Source organism: Momordica charantia (genome assembly GCF_013281855.1).
Source record: "Momordica charantia cultivar OHB3-1 chromosome 7 unlocalized genomic scaffold, Mcharantia_2.0 BLBB01000007.1, whole genome shotgun sequence".
Lineage (NCBI taxonomy): Eukaryota > Viridiplantae > Streptophyta > Magnoliopsida > Cucurbitales > Cucurbitaceae > Momordica > Momordica charantia.
In genome coordinates this window covers 4,800,453-4,819,111 of record NW_028275165.1, presented here as the reverse complement: position 1 = coordinate 4,819,111, position 18,659 = coordinate 4,800,453, and the positions used below count along the sequence as shown (strand labels likewise).

At 34.2% G+C, this 18,659-nt stretch overlaps 1 protein-coding gene across 5 annotated transcripts; it reads right to left on the bottom strand.

The window, feature by feature from the left end:
* Positions 1-13,345: 13,345 nt before the first annotated feature.
* LOC111023433 (alpha/beta-Hydrolases superfamily protein) lies at positions 13,346-18,388 on the bottom strand. Of its 5 annotated transcripts, none has more exons than XM_022300863.2 (8): positions 17,893-18,388; positions 17,306-17,437; positions 17,125-17,192; positions 15,931-16,641; positions 15,397-15,864; positions 14,874-14,933; positions 14,391-14,807; positions 13,346-14,303 (listed from the first exon to the last, which is right to left on the bottom strand). In XM_022300863.2, exons 4-8 carry the CDS (start codon positions 16,600-16,602, stop codon positions 13,881-13,883), a joined length of 2,040 nt encoding a protein of 679 aa, XP_022156555.1. In that variant the 5' UTR covers positions 16,603-16,641; positions 17,125-17,192; positions 17,306-17,437; positions 17,893-18,388; the 3' UTR covers positions 13,346-13,880. The 5 variants fall into 5 exon arrangements, with proteins under 5 accessions (XP_022156555.1, XP_087982682.1, XP_087982681.1 ...); XM_088126556.1 differs by having other exon boundaries at positions 17,306-17,379; XM_088126555.1 differs by having other exon boundaries at positions 17,125-17,437.
* Between the last annotated feature and the right edge of the window lie 271 nt (positions 18,389-18,659).

The window sequence follows — 18,659 nt, the reverse complement described above, 5'->3', positions numbered from 1 at the left end:
GTTAAGTAGCCTAGACATAGGACCTTAACCCGAGGTTGCGACTATTTCCATCCTGAAACTAAGATATCTCTCATAATAGACATATTAGGGAATGTCTTAGGACTTTGAACTTGCTTAGACATAAGTCAAGTGAAAAGCGTAGTCGTTGGTTCCTAAAGTAAAATGCATATCGTCCTTAGCGTATCCTTGATTCTTTGTTGGCTAACTTGAAGTAATTCGGACTAGGTTTTACCATTATAAGATCAAATCCCAAATCCAAAACCATTATTTGTGACCACTTCCCATTTTACAAGAATCACTCATTTCAACGTTCACTATTTATTAAAACTTTAGAGTTTGGAAATTATTTAGAAGTCCTTGAGGATCGATACTTGGATACTCCATCCATTTTATATTACTCTGACAGGTGTACGCTTGCATCTATAGAATTGTTACCACGCTTAGTGCGTGCGTTCAGCATAACCTTAGTCAAAAGCCCTCGTCGATATTGGCTTCTTCTCCGTTCAAGCTCTTGTCCTTTAAACTTCTTCTTCTCCATTTTTTAGTGATTTTAATTTTTTCTGTTGTTATTAATCTCATTGTTTCTATTAATTTTTACTGATTTTACATCTTTTATTCTTCGGTTGTTCCTTTAATCACTTATTATCAATTTGATTCCTATTTGCCCTCTTTTTTGTTTTATTCCTATTTGTTATGATTTTCATTTTTTAAGGGTTTCTTGCCTTTTAGCTTGTTGAAATATTGATACATCAGTGATGTATGTCGAGTATTTATATACCTAATATGAAGCATATCACTGATATACTTGATAGTATATATACCTGTTACAACCGTGGTATTAAAAATTCGTCGACACGTCGACATCTCCATCGACATTTTCATGTATCCATAGGTTCAATATCGATATGAAGGGTAAATTGACATTTCCATCCTATTACAGAAAAACTAAAAAAATAATCCACAAAATATATAAAAAAATATCAACAAAATGTCACTAATACATACATAATATTAATATTAATCATTTTTAACTTATTTATAAATAGAAAAATATTTATTTGTTGATTTAAATATTTTTAATGATTTTTTAAATTCTCTAACTTTTACAAAAATTTCCATCGACATCGATATTTCCATGACATTGAGACCTCGACATTTCTATCAATATCGACATTTAATACCTTGGTTACAACTAATGATGTTGGTAAATGAGTTAATTGTATATCAGTTGTTTAAATTTTTTACTTATATCATCAATGTACTTATCAAGTATATCACTGATATACTCGATATTAGGCATATATGTCATATAACTAATATACCGAATATCAAGTATATCAATGGTAAAACTATGTTAAGTATTATTGCAATTAATTTCATTACTAATCCTTTATTTTGATTAAGTGATTTGTTATTAGGTTATTTTGTTAAATACTAAAAATTAGCTATTATTATTATTATTATTATTTTGTACAACATGTGGGGTGGGATATCGAACTCATAACCTCTTGGTTGGAGATATATGTCAATTGCCACTACTCTATGCTCGCTTTGACAAAAAAATAAAAAAATAAAAAACTAGCTCTTATTAATATCATAAATTGTCTTTGATGGGTCAAATAATACATGATTTTTCATAACTGTCCATTATTTTAATTATTTAACAATTTAGACTTCGAGTTTGAATTAATATTTTTTGTCTCCAAATTGCCCACAATTAATTCTAATTTTCACATTTATTATATAATTTTTAATATAATTATTTCTTTTTATAATTAATTTTATATTTGTTAATTAATATAGAATATTTCCAAATCTGTCCAATTTTCCCTTGATTCAAACATTTCTCCCACTTTTGTGGAGGTGTCAACAATTCAAAAATAATAATAATAAAATCTTTCCAAATCTTAAAAAAAAAAAAAAAAAAAAAAAAAAAAAAAAAAAAATCCTCCCCATTCAATCGTATTCATTCCCCCAATTCAAACATTTTCCTCACTTTTGTGGGGCGGCAGCAATTTAAAACTTTTTTTTCCTATTTTTCTCAAATTTAATCTGCGTTTGGTTCTTTCAGTCTGAGGTCTTAGAATTTTCCGGCGTATATTATATTTTTTCGGCATCTTTTTTTTTCTTCCAGCCATTTTTTAGTTTCTCAAGCTTATGGCAGCAGCTAACCGTTTTCCTGTGGATCTAATTTGTTATGGCGACCCATTAAGTTTCCAACCATTTGTTTCACTTTTGTGACTAACATTAGTTTTCTGACAGTTAAAAATTCCAGGAACCATTATATAATATATTTTTTATTTTGATCTAATAACAGTATGATTAAACATATACTCGTCCAAAAAGTTATATAATACATATATATATATATATATATATTTTGTCTCCAAGAGATAGTTTGGGTGGCTTGGGGCCTTAAAGGCCAAAGGACCACCCGACTCATGGGTAATAAAAAAAATAATATAATACATACATTTTAGTGATATATACTAAACTACTAGGTTATATGATATATACTTTTTAATGTAACCTACAATATGATAATAATATACTCACTCAATCTGTTATATACCTTTTATTGTTATATAATAAAATATTAAATTATATAATATATACCTTGGAAGTATATGCTAAATATACTCAAATATACTCCATATTAACTTCATACATTCACATATACCCAACGTATTATCCATAAGATTTGAAATATGTTCATCGTTCACGGTGCTAAGCTAATAAATTAAATACAAAACTTGATTTAATTAAAAAAAAAACATATATTCAACATATACTTAATCTTACAGAGTATATGTTGGGTACCTTATAGAGTATATATTGGGTATATGTTAAGGTATGGAGTTAATATGGAGTACAGTATATAATCCAAGTTAATAATGAACTTCAAATGAGTATTTAGGAAGGAAGTTTGTTGCTAGATAATCAAAGGCTGAGTGTCTTAAGATCACTTTTACCTCTCGAGTGCCTTAAGACCTTCTTAGATAATGTCTGGAGTCAACATAGTGGAGATGATCTTTATGAAATAGTGACCAAAGCTTTTGTCTATGAGCTCATTATACAAGCTGCTTTCGAAAGACAGAAGGCCTTAGTGTGTGGAGAAATGATCCATCTCAACCGAAACAAACGTGGAGTGGTTGTTTGCAACCACAAAATTCTAGCAGTTCTTTATAAAAAAATTTTAAAATTCATTTCCTGTTCGTTGCATGCAATTGTAAATGTTTTCATGTACATGTTTATGTATGTATTTTTCTTGATATATATACTAAATGATAAATTGTGCCTTTTTTTTTACTATGGGCATTTTAATGATGATTATGTTTCATTATTCTCTTATACTTTTTGGTAAAATATTTGTTTATTTTACAATATGATAAGTTTGTCTATAGTTACTTGGTTTAAACATTAATGATGATTTGGAAACTTAGTGAAATTTCGACTCGATGTTGAACAAAATAATTATGATGAAATTTATTTGGAAATTGTAAAATAATAAGGGGTAGTGTGTTGTGCATATGAATTGGTAGATGTGCTAATATGGTTTGTAGACTTTGAAAACATGGCATCTGCTTCAAAAAATATAATTGCTGAATTGAACAAATGGGAGAAGCTTAATGGGGATAACTATGAGATTTGGGCAATGAAAATCCCTGGAAGAGCAAGAAGCTCTAGAAGTGTTAAGCAATGTGTTGACTGAGCCTAAAAAGGACAATAGTGCTCAACATAGGAGGGACAAAGAGGCTTATGAAGCCTGGAAAAAGAAAAACTCATTTGCTCGCATAACATTGCTGAGCAGCATGGACAATGATGTCATGCATGAGGTTCGCTCTTATGATCTTGCCCAGGACATGTGGGAAGCGTTAAAGTTGAAATTTGGTTGAGACATCTGTCACCAAAGTTAGATAACTTAGTATTAAGTTTGATACTTATAAAAAACGCTCTAATCATAATATTAGACAACACATGAGAGAGATATCTAATATGATTAGTAAGCTGAAAGAAGTTGGCCATGTCCTGACTGATGAACAACAAGTTCAAGCTATTATTCCATCTCTTCCCCAAAACTTGGAACACATGAAGGTGCATCTTACCCATAATAAGGGAATTCAAACTCTTACTAATGTTTCACGTCATCTTGAATTGGAAGAAGACCATATAGAGGCAGCAAGGCCAATAATGTTGTGCTGGGTGTGTTACCCTAAACTCATAGTTTGTAATTATGTAAAAACAAATTTATATTTAATAAAGTTTTGTTTTTCTTATTCAATAAATTTGTGATTGAATTTACAACATTGCATTGTCTAAATCTAATAAACTATACATCCAAGGTTATTATCATATAACCGGGACAGTATATATATTGGGTATATATTTGATATACCCTCGATATACATGTGGATAATGTCCCAGGAATAACCTAAAAGGTCTATAGTATATGGATAAGGCTAGATCTTATCCTAGCAATACTATGGATACGACCCGTTTGTAAATGTTACAGACGACTCGATCCAGGTCGTTCGTATGGAGACATGCAAGTGGGGCTATCCTATACAATGAGTTTGTATAAGACCGAACCACGAAATAGCCAATCTTTAGATGTAATACCATTGACTAACAGGTTGCTATTTCATAGGATGACTAGGTAACTCAATCTCAATCCTGAGTGAGTTATGGACTCCTACTCGTGAGGGCTCATTCTTTGATCTGTATAGGTGAGAGTGACCCGAGTTGTCGACTCAACATTCCTACCATTTTGGGGAAGAGACCAAGTGGGGAGCTGGGAACATAATTTCACAAGATGGAATTCACTCCTCCCCGAATTTAGGGGAGTAGATAAGTGTTCTCTTAAGTGCTGACTTTGGGACTTGAACAAGGAGCCCCACCCTCTCACTGGCCCGAGAGGGACTTCTGGTTATTGGTCGGACCATTATCTGGTTGTTCATTAGAGGATCAGTGGTACTTAAGGTACAAGATGTAACACAGGGTAAAACGGTAATTTGACCCATCTGTGGTTACGAACACTCATGAAAGGTTGACTTGTCATTAATGGTCGATATCCGTGGACACATAAATATTCTATAGTAAGAAGAGTGCAGTTGCGGGTTTTTAGTGGAGTAACCCACAGTTAACATATGTTGATTAAGGTGGTTAATGAGTTTAACCGATTAATCTCGTAATGTTGGATCTTCTGATGTATGGGTAAAACAAGGATCAAAGTTTTTTTTTTTAAGAATTTAAGTTGTTCAATTTAAACGAGGGATTGTAGGTTAATTGTATAAGATATTATTAACATAATGTATATAGATACATTATAATATTAAGTTAATTATGAATGACATTCATAATTAACTACATTTTATGAGAGTTATATTTGAATAAGATTCAAATAATAATTAATATGAATTGGATCATATTAAAACTATAGATTAAAATTATTGTGAATGAGATTCACATTAAAATTATAGATTATGAGAGATATACATTTGAATATGATTCAAATAAACCTATAATTAAATATATGATATTTAATTATTATCATTAATGAATTAGTATGTTAAATGATTAATTAATTAAATTTAAATTAATGTAATTTTAATTTGCATTTTGGTGGGCGGGGTAGGTTACTTCCTCCCCACTCTTCTTCATCTCTATAAAATGCATAAGTTGCATTTTGTAGAGTTTGATGGTTTTTAGTGATTTTGGAACAAAATCATATTCTCTCAATTAGCTCTCTCTCAAATTCAAATTCCTTCTCTTTTAAAAAGACGGTTCTCACAAACCGATCATTGCCCAAAAGAATAGCGAGGAAGACATTTTGGTGGTGTTGTTGAACTACGGTGAAGAACGGTCTTCAAAGGTAGGTTGTTCATAGGGGCGGCTCGAGATGATACGGGGCCTTAGGCAAAACTTTGATTAAGAGTCCTTACTATAGAAAATATCATTTAAAATTTATTTTTCTTACTTTTTGAGATGCAAAATTATGTATTAAATTTTGATAACCTAAGCTCATACAATATGACCAATCCATTTAATCTTTCTTGTGACAAAGTTGACCTTAAATACGATTTCATTAATTTTAATTTTGAAAAGCTGCTTTCAGTGGAAGCAAATATTACCGGTATTGTTAATAATATTCTATAGACTATAAGCAATATATGCATTTGGAACAATGTTTACTTTTTTTTTATATTTATATAATTTAATATTTTAATAGGACAGTCAATTTCATTTTGCAAGACCTCTCTTAATATTTTTAATTCAAAAAATAAATCTAAACCGTTAATGTCAGAAAATGTATCATGTGTTAATGTCTATTCAATATGAATACAATATGTTTTCAGATTATCATCATCTAATGACTTTAAAATTTTCATATAAAATAAGAAGTTAAAGATATTTTCATACGTAAAATTGTTCAAATCTATTTTTAAGTTTGGATACTTCATTTTCAACGGTCATATTATCATCTACTATTTTTCTTTCATCTCTTATTTGTCTATACCTGTCATTTCTTTTATTAGTTCGACACTTTTATTACTTTTACTTCCAATAACAAATTTATCGAGAGCAAATTCAATCGGTTTTTCTACTCTTTTTTTCTTCTTAAGTTTTCTATATTCAAATTCATATTTTGCATATTGATGTTCTAAGTAATCAAATCTAAACAAATATTAGATATTAGGTTTTGAGCAATCAACAATATGAAATCATTTATATATAAAAAAATAATTAAAAAATTTGAACGAAAAATCTAAAAAAAAAAGTAGAATAATTTGAACGAAAAACTTGAAACTTTGAAGCCATTAGATTGAGTCGAGGAAATAAGAAGTTTGGATTTCTACTCTAGCAATTGATAATCACGTGTGACCACACAGAAGATCAAGATGAAAATTTGAGGTTTTAGAGAGATTGAGATTGAGATTGGGAGGGGGAGGGAGAGGGGGAGGGGGGGGGGGGGGGGGGAGTAGTGATCGAGTGAAGGGAGAGTTTAACTTTGAATTAGTGAAACTAAGTACTATATTTATGAAGTTCTTTTAGAGAAGTTGAAAAGTTTTGGGTGTGAAAAAATAAATAAAATAAAGAAATATGGAAGGTCTCTCATTCTCCCAACGTAAACTTGGGAGAATTTTGAGGAGCTTGTATTAATGGGTTGATATTTTTAAGGAAATTTGAAAGGAATATGAATAAAAAGATTAAAGTTAACAAATTTAAAATGTAAGCCATCAAAATTGAAAGAAATTTATGAGCATATTAATTGTGAGTTTTTTTAGTAGTGTGTATTTTCAATATTACAAAAAAAATTATGAAAAGTAATAAGTATATTATTTTATATTTTTAAATTTAATTTATAATTAACAACTAAATTAAATAGATACCAATATTATATATTATATGAAAAATATGAGGCCTTCCTAGAATGAGGTCTTTAGGTGATTGTCTCGCTTGTCTATAGCTTAGGTCGGCTCTACGGCCTTCACGTTGAAGCTTATGTGGCTGGCCCTAGTTCACATGGGAACAAAGGGCACAAGCGTAAACATCAGGGAGGTTTTAAAGGGAAAGGAGATCACAAGAATAAGAAACATAAGCAAGGTTAGAATGACAAGGGTAAGGGAAAACGTCACATGGTTTGTCCTAAAAACAAGAAAGCAAATATCAAGTGCTATAATTGTCACCTAAATGGTCACTATGCTCGCGAGTATACTGAACCCAAGAAGGAGTCGGCAGCCCTTTGGCCTTTTTGCCCCTATATTGGGGGTATGCGCACTCTCATACTCATACATACGCAAGGGGTCTTAGCTTGATGGAGTTGCGTTCCTTGTGGCTTGAACCCAAGACATAAAGGATATTCCTTGAAGCCCCAAGCCACCCAAGTTATCACTTGGGGACATTGTATTGGATGTTGTTAAGACGTATCTTAAAATTATGCAAGTTTTTCCCTTATAGAATCATCTATTGATGCAAATGTTGACATTACTATGTGGCATCCTAGATTAAGTCATGTAGGTCAACATAGAATTTCTAGATTGGCTAAGGAAGGTTTATTTATGTCAATTTGACAAAATTGAATCACCTTTATGTGAAAGTTGTCTAGCTGGAAAAATGGCAAGAAAACCATTTGGTAAAGGAACTAGGGTTGAAAATCCATTGCAATTAATTCATTATGATATTTATCGACCCATGAGTATAAAGGCTAGACATGAAAGTGAATATTTTATAACTTTCATAGATGATTTCACACGTTATGGTCATATTTATTTGATTCCCCATAAATCTGAAGCATTAGAATGTTTTAGAAAATTTGTAAACTTGGTGGAAAATCAATTAGATAAAAAGGTAAAGGTCTTAAGAACTGATCGAGGGCGTGAATATATGTCTAATCAGTTTATGCAGTTATATGACGAAAAGGGTATAGTAAGGTAGCTAACTACTCCTCGAACACCCTAATAGAATGGAGTAGCTGAAAGAAGAAATAGAACTCTTATTGAAATGGTCAGGTTAACGATGACTCAAGCGAAATTGTCAATCACCTTTTGGGGTGATGCTTTATTGACTGCTGCTTATATCCTTAATCACGTACCTTCAAAATCTGTTGCTTCCACACCCTATGAGTTATGGACTACTAGAAAACTTTGCCTAGTGCTCTGAGACCATGGGGTTATGCCACTTATGTAAATGAGTCATCATATCCACATGGAAAATTAAGTCCAAAATGTAAAAAGAGTATATTTATAAGATACTCGGAACACTCAAAAGAATATGTGTTCATTGATGAACAAGAAAGTGGAAGTGTAATTGAAATTAAATCACGAGATGCTACTTTCTTAAAGAATGATTTTCCAAGGAGAGGTGAGATCAGTGATAAGCTATCCCTATTTGGAAATTATAATCAAAATGATTTTTTTCATCAAATCTATTATGGGATAGTCTTAGTACTGTACCAACAGTATCTCATCCAAGTGGGAGATATCTGAGCACTACGTGTGATTTGAAGGAACCATAAACCACTCGTGACTCAATTGATCAGTTGTCACGTGATTCAATGGAATCAACATGTGAACAATCAGCATAACCATAAATAAGGCGTAGTAATCGTGGTAGAATATCGAAACGTCATTTTGACAATGAATGATATGATTACACTCGATGATGATGAAGAGCCAAGAAGTATTCAAGAAGCTCTTCGATGTGCCAATAGAGAGAAGTGGATGAAAGCAATGGAAGAAGAAATAGAGTCAATGAAAGTTAATAATGTTTTGGAGTTAGTCGATCTCCCAAAAGGACGCAAAGCAATTGGTAACAAGTGTATTCTTAAAATTAAACGTAAGATTGACGGCCCTATATAAAGCCCGACTTGTAGCAAAAGGATTCACTCAATAGGAAGGAATAGACTATGATGAGACTTTCTCACCTGTTGTGAGGTTTACCTCTATAAGACATCATGGTTATGGTTATGAAGACCATTGTGTGTATGTCAAAACAAACAAAGATAAGTTTGTGATTCTTTCACTATATATAGATGACATACTGTTAGTTGGAAAGGATAAGGAGTATGTGTTAGCCATTAAGGAATGATTGTCCTCAAACTTTCAAATGAAATATATGGGTGGAACAGCTTATATTTTTGGAGTTAAGATTGAAAGAGATTGCCAAAAAAGGATGTTAGCTTTGTCACAAGGTCAATACATCCAGAAAATCTTTGAAAATTTTAATATGTAAGACTACAAACCCATTGATACTCCTGTCGCAAAAGGCGAAAATTCAAGTCAAAGAATGTGTCCTACGACTCTTGAGAAAACAGAGTTCATGAGAAAAGTTCCTTACCAAAGTGCTATTGGAAGCCTCATGTATGTCATGATGTGTACGAGACTAGATATCTATTTTGTCGTTGGCATGGTAAGCAGATACCAGTCAAACCTTGGCCAACCCCATTGGAAGGCTGTTAAGAGAATACTTCAGTATCTCACAGGCACTATGAATTATTCATTGTGCTACCAATAAAACAATTCAGAATTAGAAGGCTATTTGGACGCTGATTGGGAGGAGATATGGATGAAATAAAATCCACTTCGGGATATGTCTTCTTACTCAATAAATGACTAATATCTTGGAGTAGCAATAAACATACTTGTATAGTCTTATCTACAATGGAAGCTGAATTTGTGGCACTTTCAGCGGCGCTACAATAAGCCGTATGACTTAAGAGATTCGTAAGTCATTTGGGATTTAAAACAAGTACGCCTAACTCAATATTGGTAAACTATGATAGTCGGACTGCTATAACTTTCACGAATGATCCCAAATATCACTCTAAAACAAAGCACATAGATATCAAATACTATTTTGTTAGAGATATGATTGCACAAAAGGAAGTAAATGTGCAATATATATCAACTAGCAACATGGTTGTGGACCCCTTTACTAAGCCTATTCTTGGAGATGTATTTAATAGCCACATTAAATATTTAGGATTGTGAAAGCTTTAATTTTGTATTTCTGAACAAATTGTATTGTGTATTTGAACTATGGAATAAAGTTTTGTATTTCATTATACATACACACAAAATGTTTAGTACATTTAATGAGAAGTATGTCGGAAAGTAGATTGGATCTCTCACACAAGCAATCGCTTCTATGACTTGTGTGTCAGTTAGAAATAAGATAATTTTAAGTAATTTTATTGTAATAGCAGTACAATAAAAAATGAGATCATGTACTTGCTTAAAATGAGATATCGCCTTGATCTGTTATCAAGATGAGATCATATTATGATCGAATGTGACAAATCTCGTTATTCACCTTAAACTGTCTTTGAATGCAGATGGAAGTCATATTATCATTAGTTGATAAAATATTAAGGTAGAGTTGTGGACTCATGTTAGATATTGAGTATATCTGAACCATCATCTTTACAGTATTTAGTTGAGACATACACCCTAACGAGAAAAAGTAAAATACTGTAACATGTGTTTCATACCACGTGTGCACAATTTGACCACCAAGGGTAGCAGAAGTTAATTGATCTCTACTTCTTGGATGTGTGAGACCTGTGAGATTAAGAAATCTCCATAAATACCCTTATGACCTTTTTTTTGCTAAAATTTGGAAGTTCTATTGTAAAGTTAGTTTTCTTAAGGAAGTTGCCAATGGTCATGAATGATTCGGTCTAATGGGACCCACCTAGAAAGCAGTTGTTTGGGAATGAAATCATTTAGGAAAGGGAATCATCTCGTGTAACATTATAGTGTATTCACAACTCGACCAATTATATTTTTGTAATATAATGGTGAATACACACATATATGAAATTAATATTTCAAAAGAGATCATGAGTTGTGATGAATGTGCCTAAATGACTCTAGGGCACTTCATATTGACTCTACTCAATTATTTAAGTTACTTTACACACTTAACAGTTGTAAAGTGACTTGTTGTTGAAATTAAAGTATGACGGTCACATGGCTTATTTTTCTTGTGTGATTTTTTATATTGGTGAATTGGAATGTGTTTCTTATTTTTTAATACATTAAAAGAGCCTCATAAGAATATGGGACATAGTGTTTTTTTTTTATCCATCCATAATGAAAGTACATTATGTGAGAGTGGGAGATGTAGGATTTATTAAATGAATGGGGGATAGGTGGTTTTTGGTGGTGTGAGGGATTCCTGAAAAAAGCCACAATGAGATTTTTGGTAGAGAGATTTTTTCTACCCGTAACAACAAGAGTTGTCTGTCTCCAAATTCTTCACCAGTTGAAGAATTCAGGCTGTGAAATGTGGGATTTATTCGTTCATGATTAATCTCCAATCGCTACTTGGTTTTCGTAGATTCCGTTGCGACGCTACAAAAGGTTAGTATCTAATCCTATGAAAAACCTACATATCGTCAATTTCATCTCCGAAAGCCCATGAAACATAAGTTACTACTTCCTCCTCACTTTCATTGCTGCTTCAATAGCTTTCATCCCAAGCAGCTTTCATAGCCTTCCCGTTTTTCTTTGAAGATGATTTGCATCGAAGACATTTAGACTTCACATGCTCAAACTTTTTGCACTCATAGTAAATAAAGGAGTCTCTGTTGTTCTTTTTCTCTTTCAGCATATTGATGATTTTTTTTTTGCAAATATCTTTTTTGAAATGCTTCTTGAACTTTAGAGTTACAATTAAATACTATATTAAACTCTTCAAAACATAAAGCACAAAACAGATAGTTCACTACACTAGCATTCATAAATAACTTGCTATTATCTTCATCGTTTTCAAATCATTCTCACCCCTAGACACATCATCTTCTCAACTTTTTTTGGTTGAAATTGGAAGACCTTTGGAAACAATTTCTCACAAATTATATTCTATGGAGACCAAATAAATTATCCTTCTAATTTTTCATCAAGAATAATTATTTTCGAAAAAAAGAGGTGGTCGAATGGTAGAGTGACCATCAATAAAACTATTAACTTTAATGTTTCTATAAGCTCAAATAATTAAATTAAAATGTTCCAAAAGAAAATAAAACCATTAATTTTTCAAATAAACCAAATTCCAAAGAAACACATTTTTAAATAATTATCTTGCAAACTGTTGGACGGCGAATTTTGGTTAAGGGCCACATGGTCTCCGAACGTAGAGATGAATCCACTGGACCTAAAACCAAAGAACTCGATGCTGGTGCGATGTCCCGCCTAATATACTCCAACGCTCAAGTTAGTAATCAGAGTAAAAATAGGAATAAGACACCAGAGAGTTTAGTGATAGGTTTTTCACTTGGTGTGGAGGATCATCCTTCCTCTTATAGCTTAGGAGGACCAATCGAGAAGGACGACGGTTGGAATGGCAGAGACGTCGTGCGCTATACGGTAGGACAGAGATGAGCACATCCCCGACAGTGCATAGTAGCCCTGCTGTCTGTGTCCCCTGACCATGTCGTCCTGGGCTGTTGGATGCACCCATCATACTGACAACACGCACCGCCAGATATGGATACGTATGAGACGTAACTATTTGGGATGTTCGTCCTTTCGTGAGCAGACACACCTTTTGCTCGGTGACACCCACACTGAGAATTTGTTTTCAGTGAGCCCGCGCCTGCGGGTGGTGAACACGTGTCCTATTCGGGAGCTACCCATAACACAAACAAAATATATTTTTCAAGCACTAATTTTCCAGGAAAATCATTACCTAGTAATGCTCAATTTTCTAAACTTTTCTTAAAAAAAAAAACAGATTTAAAATGAAAAAAAAAAAAAGTTAAAAAAATTGGAATGAAAACAATCCAAACTATACCCACACATTAATACAAACTCAATTATTAAAATAGAAATAAAGCAAAGAATACCTCGAATAGGAAAATTACACAAATTTTGCATTGACTTGATGCCTAAAATCACATTATAACGTATCTCTAACGACATGAAACCATGCAAACGTTGACTTTTTCTCCTTTCCAAGCCCGTATGCCACGTGCTGATTATTATTCATCCACTCAATTTATGTAACACCAACACACATTTCTTGGACATCAGCTGCACCCAACATGTGTCCCAATATAATTCGGCCACTTCGCCATTGAGTGTGCCATGTCAGCACCTGGTCGGCCCACTTGTCCATGCATGCATGACATCATTGCCACATATGATTTTTGCCTTCAACCTTCTTTAATTTCATGCCTGTTGATTGAGGATACGGCGCAGAATTGTCTTTCCCTCCAATTTATTCTCTTTTTTCTATAATTTTACAAAGAAAAAGAAATCCCTACAAGTAAATATACCTTTTTGGAAAGATTCATTCTGGTTATTTTATGCATTTACAAAGGTGATTTACAAGATGATCACCAACCAAGCCGCAGCAGGACTGAAAAATGGACTCAATTAAACACCTGTCATTATCTCATTGGACAACAAGCTATTATTAGTGTCCAAATTTGCTTCATGGCCCCACAAGTCCGAGGATGGTGAAGCAAGTAATGGCCATAGCAATTTCCTCTGCTTTCTCACTTTCACAACAATCATCCTTGCGTGCTGTTTAAGGACCCCATTCAATGCCTTGAGGTAGAAACTTGAGTCATGGTCCCTTAAAATGCTGCCCTCTGACCCATAAGCTGTAGGGTCACTCAGTGTCTCAAGTGGGTGAGGACAGTTCAGAAACGCCCTTAGGAGACCTTTGGAGTATCCATATTGGGCGCTGTCCAAACTGTAGAGGGCACTGCCCTGAGGAAGCATAGGGTGTGGAGGAGATGACCTCTCATCCGGCTGCAGAATGAATAGCTTACCCAGTGGGGAGTACAGGAGTTTCTGCATCAACAACACAAACAAAAACGTCGATAAAAACGACCCCAAAACATGAACGAAACGAAACGACTCTAGATTGCGTTTGCTTACGTTTTTGTTGAGGCAAGAATGCGCCCGGAACGACCCACTCAAGCGCTTGAGTACGGCAGCGACATGGTTCGGGTAGTTGCAGGAGAAGGCCCTCGGGACGATGTCTCGATGCATTACGACGCAGTGGATATGGTCTTCGTCCAAGCCCAATTCGTTTAGAATCTTGTGTCCACCGCAGAACACGAAGGGCGAGCCAAAGGTGACCACTGGTTGAAGCATGGAAGGTTTGACAATCCCATTCTTCACTAGCATCAAGTGCACCAAAAGCGAAAGACTGCCTCCAAGAGAATGGCCAGTGAACTGAAACTTTGCATGGTTTCCATATTTTTTCAGATGGTCTATTATTTCTGGCATGAATTGCTTGTATATTCCCTTCGCAGCTTCATAGATTCCTCTATGAACAAGCACATCTGTTCCCTATATTCATTTTCGATTAGAAACTTCAATGTAAGTTTTACTTTAGAGGTCTATTGCTCGGCTTACCTCAAATTTGGTGGGCTCGAAAAAGAGATTTGCTTGCCAAGATGCCAAGGAATCTGATCCCTGCAGATCACAAGAACTAACTAGTTAAATTCTAGCTTTGGTCATTGAACCTTCAAGGTTGAATCGTCTCAGTATTTTAAAAAGTTATTAGAAGTTTCCTAATTTTTTAGGATTGTGTTTATTTAGTCTCTATACCTTTTAAAAACTCTAATATGTATTTGAACTTTTAGATTTGTGTCTAATAAGTCATTGTCGCTAACTTTGTAAGTTTAATATTTACACCATCAAATACGTGAGCCTACCTGAAATCAACTGACCGAGTAAGCCTAAAATAATATAATATCAGGATACTGCATAAATGTTATACTAAAGGGGTTAACAACAAGCACTTATTAGACATAAAATTGAAGGTTCAAAAACCAATTAGAAACATTTTAGATTATGAAAATCGGATAGACACAACCATGAAAGTTCAAAGATTTATCAATCGCAACCTTGAAAATGAAGAGATTTTAGGAAGCACCTGAATAATGAAGCATCGGGTCAGGGTGTCGGAATCATCACAAACAAACCATTCACAAGGAGAAGAGTGAAGAGATTGAAGGTCCTTTGCTGTCTCCTGTTTCTGCAGCTCCACAGCAGCAACCACAGCAGTCATCGTTGAAGCTGCAACATAAGCAGCCACCTCGGGGTTATACGCCCGAGTTGAGCTCTCTCCCTCTTGTGATTTTGAAGGATTAGATGGAGGGTTCTTGGCTCTCGAGTGAACATAAGATGCAGCAGTAGCAGCAATCTCATAAGCAACAGTTGTGGGGATTCTTTGTGTCCTCTCCAAGTCCCCTGAACAAGATTCAGCAACAGTGAATGCCTCATCAGAAATACAAGTGGAGTGCTGATCCAGTTTCTCTTTGATAATGGCTGCAGCATCCGCTTTCTTTCGCAACGACGATGTAACAAATTGCAGGCCATAGTATCTTTCCAAATCCTCTGCCTGTAATGAATTTCAATGCATATCAAAATACACATTCAACATTGTAATCTCAAATTTTAGTAATACCTTTATTTCTGGTATAACATAAGCCATGTTTGACAGAAAAGCCAGCTGAGAAATAAGCTTGGTATCAGATAATGGAACTCGGACTAAAAATCTTGCAAATGATTCAGAATCATAAGAACTAAAGTCTCCTTCTTCTTCTGAGTCAGAATAATCCACTTCACAGCCACCACCACCATCTCCACCACAATAACTCTCACCAGTTTCGTCATCTGCATAAATCTCATTCTCAATTCCTCCCTCTTTTGACTGCTTCTTTATCCGCCAATGACTTCGAATTTGCAGCAGTCTCTCTATCCAGTTTGCTCTCTTTGCCACCTCTTCTTCACTACTCACAGTGGAACACAGTTCAGAACCTCCTGCGTTCAAGTCCTTGGAGGTTTCCATGTCAAACAAAAATGATCTAATTGAATTAGGAAGAAAAGAGCCAGATAACTCGATAGGAAAAATTCCCGTCTTATTATTCTTGTTCTTTGGCTGGGTTGATGTGGCATGAATTTTGCTCGCAGAGTAGCAAATATGGTTATCAGAATAAGATCTTTTGATCATGCAAGCTCGTTCACGGAGGTCCTTGCTCGAGTGTGAACGATGAATCCCAGTATATTCTTTGAAGATGATATCTTTTGTCACTGAAGAAGCTGGAGAACTGCCAATAGCCACTGAAGTACAAGCCATGGAGACTGCTGCTGAAGAAACTATTTGTGTTTAGACCCTCTACACAAAAAGGATGAAGCCATGTCAATAAGAGAGAGATGCAGTTTCTCTGCTGAAAATTGTCGACTTCCTCTTGCCTTGGGGGAAGCAATCTGTTATGGACCAATTTAGAGCTTATATAGAAATGAGCAATAATTTAATAATCAAGCAGATCTTTGGTTTGTCCGTATGGTCCTTAAATAGGTAAATTGATGGCATGGCATCCCATCTCATAGGAGCAGTGATCTTTGTTAGTAACGAAAATACTGTTTAAGTAGACAAGGATAACCGGATTTCACACCAATAACAAGACAGCTAAACTCCAAATCCTGTCTCTACCCCCTATGTTTATAATCATCCATTTACAAAGATTACAAAAGTAAAATCAACAAGTGGAATATTTCAAATTTTGACTGCTCAAATTACAAGCCCCACACTAAACTGACACCCACTTCACTAAGCAAGTATGTTTTTAAAATCACTATGCTTGTAGTATAATCATACCAAGACATCTAATATTGATATCATCTTGTCCACACGAGTTATTTACTTTAGTACTCCACCGTAATAACCTGCAACAATCAATCAAATGAATAGTCGCATGAATGAATTGACACCGCAACTGAATGAATGAGGATCCTAAAATTATGCAAACCTAGCTAAGAAAGATGAAAGAAAAAGTTACTAGTTATGCCGACAAGGGGCGTCTTCCTTTTTGATGTCCGTTTGTTATTTACTTTTGTAATCCGCCATAATAAACTGCAACAGTCAAATGAATGGTCGCATGAATGAACCGACACCGCATCTGAATGGGATCCTAAAATTATGCAAACCTAGTTAAGAAAAACTTAGAAATAAACAATTACTAGTTATGCCAACAAGGAACATCTTCCTTTTCGATGTCGGTTCATAGAAAGTCGAATGTTAAACTATTTGGCCAAAAGGAACAGAGCATGCTGAAAGAATTGTAGATCGTGATGAACAATTAAAGTGATGGAATCGATTCGCATATCGCCCTACCGCTACTGCCTTCTCTAGGAACTATCGATCTCAATTAATTACTACCACTTAGGAGCCGACATTGTTGAAATAAAACAAGCACAAAGTGAATTTCTCCAATTCAGACCGATAATTCCAACGCTCAGCATCAATTATAAAATAAAAACAAGCACAGAGTGAATTTCTCCGGAGGAATAAACGCGTTTTCAAATTGCAGAAAAATGTAAAACAAAAAGTGAAGATACGAATCTTCTTCGCTTCCATTAACTTTACCTCAATCTCTCGATTATAACCCTTCCCCTTCCGCCATTTTCAGTGAGATCAGCATCCACCGATCAGGAGCAATGGAACAGAATACAAATGCAGCGCAGAAAAAGGAAAATGGGGCATCGGAATCAACTAAGAAATCTCGGTGCGAGCGAATACGAACAGAAAATTGTATGGAGAAGAGTTTTGAGGAGATTGTGCAGATGGATCACAGTTTCAGAGATTTTTTGTTGTTGGAGGTGCGTTGGTGTCGCGTCTGTATGAATGTTGGCAGAAGAAAGAGAGAAGATTTTGAAGTTTGCTGTAAAATTGTTTTTTTTTTGTTTTGTTTTGTAATGTGAGAGTCTGAGAGTTATATAGAGAGGAGAGTGAGGCCGGGAAGAAGAACAATGGAGAACTTCCTCCATTCAAATTTATTATAAACTTTGTACGTAACTAATGAAACACTTTTTTTTTTCTTTTTTCTTTTATCTCTCGGTCCAGGATTCAACCTTCGACTTTCGTAATTGTAACAGGTGTCTTATCTACTTTAATTCATGGTATCAAATCTCCGTCAATATATCGACATGTCTATCGATATTTCCATATATCCATGGATCTGAAATCTAACATTTCCACCATATTAGAAATAAATTGCAAAGTATGAAAAATATCGACAAAATGTCACTGATATATACATAACATTAATATTAATCATTTTTAACTTATTTAGAAATAAATTGTTTATTTGTTAATTTAAATCTTTTTTATGATTTATTAATTTCTCTAATTTT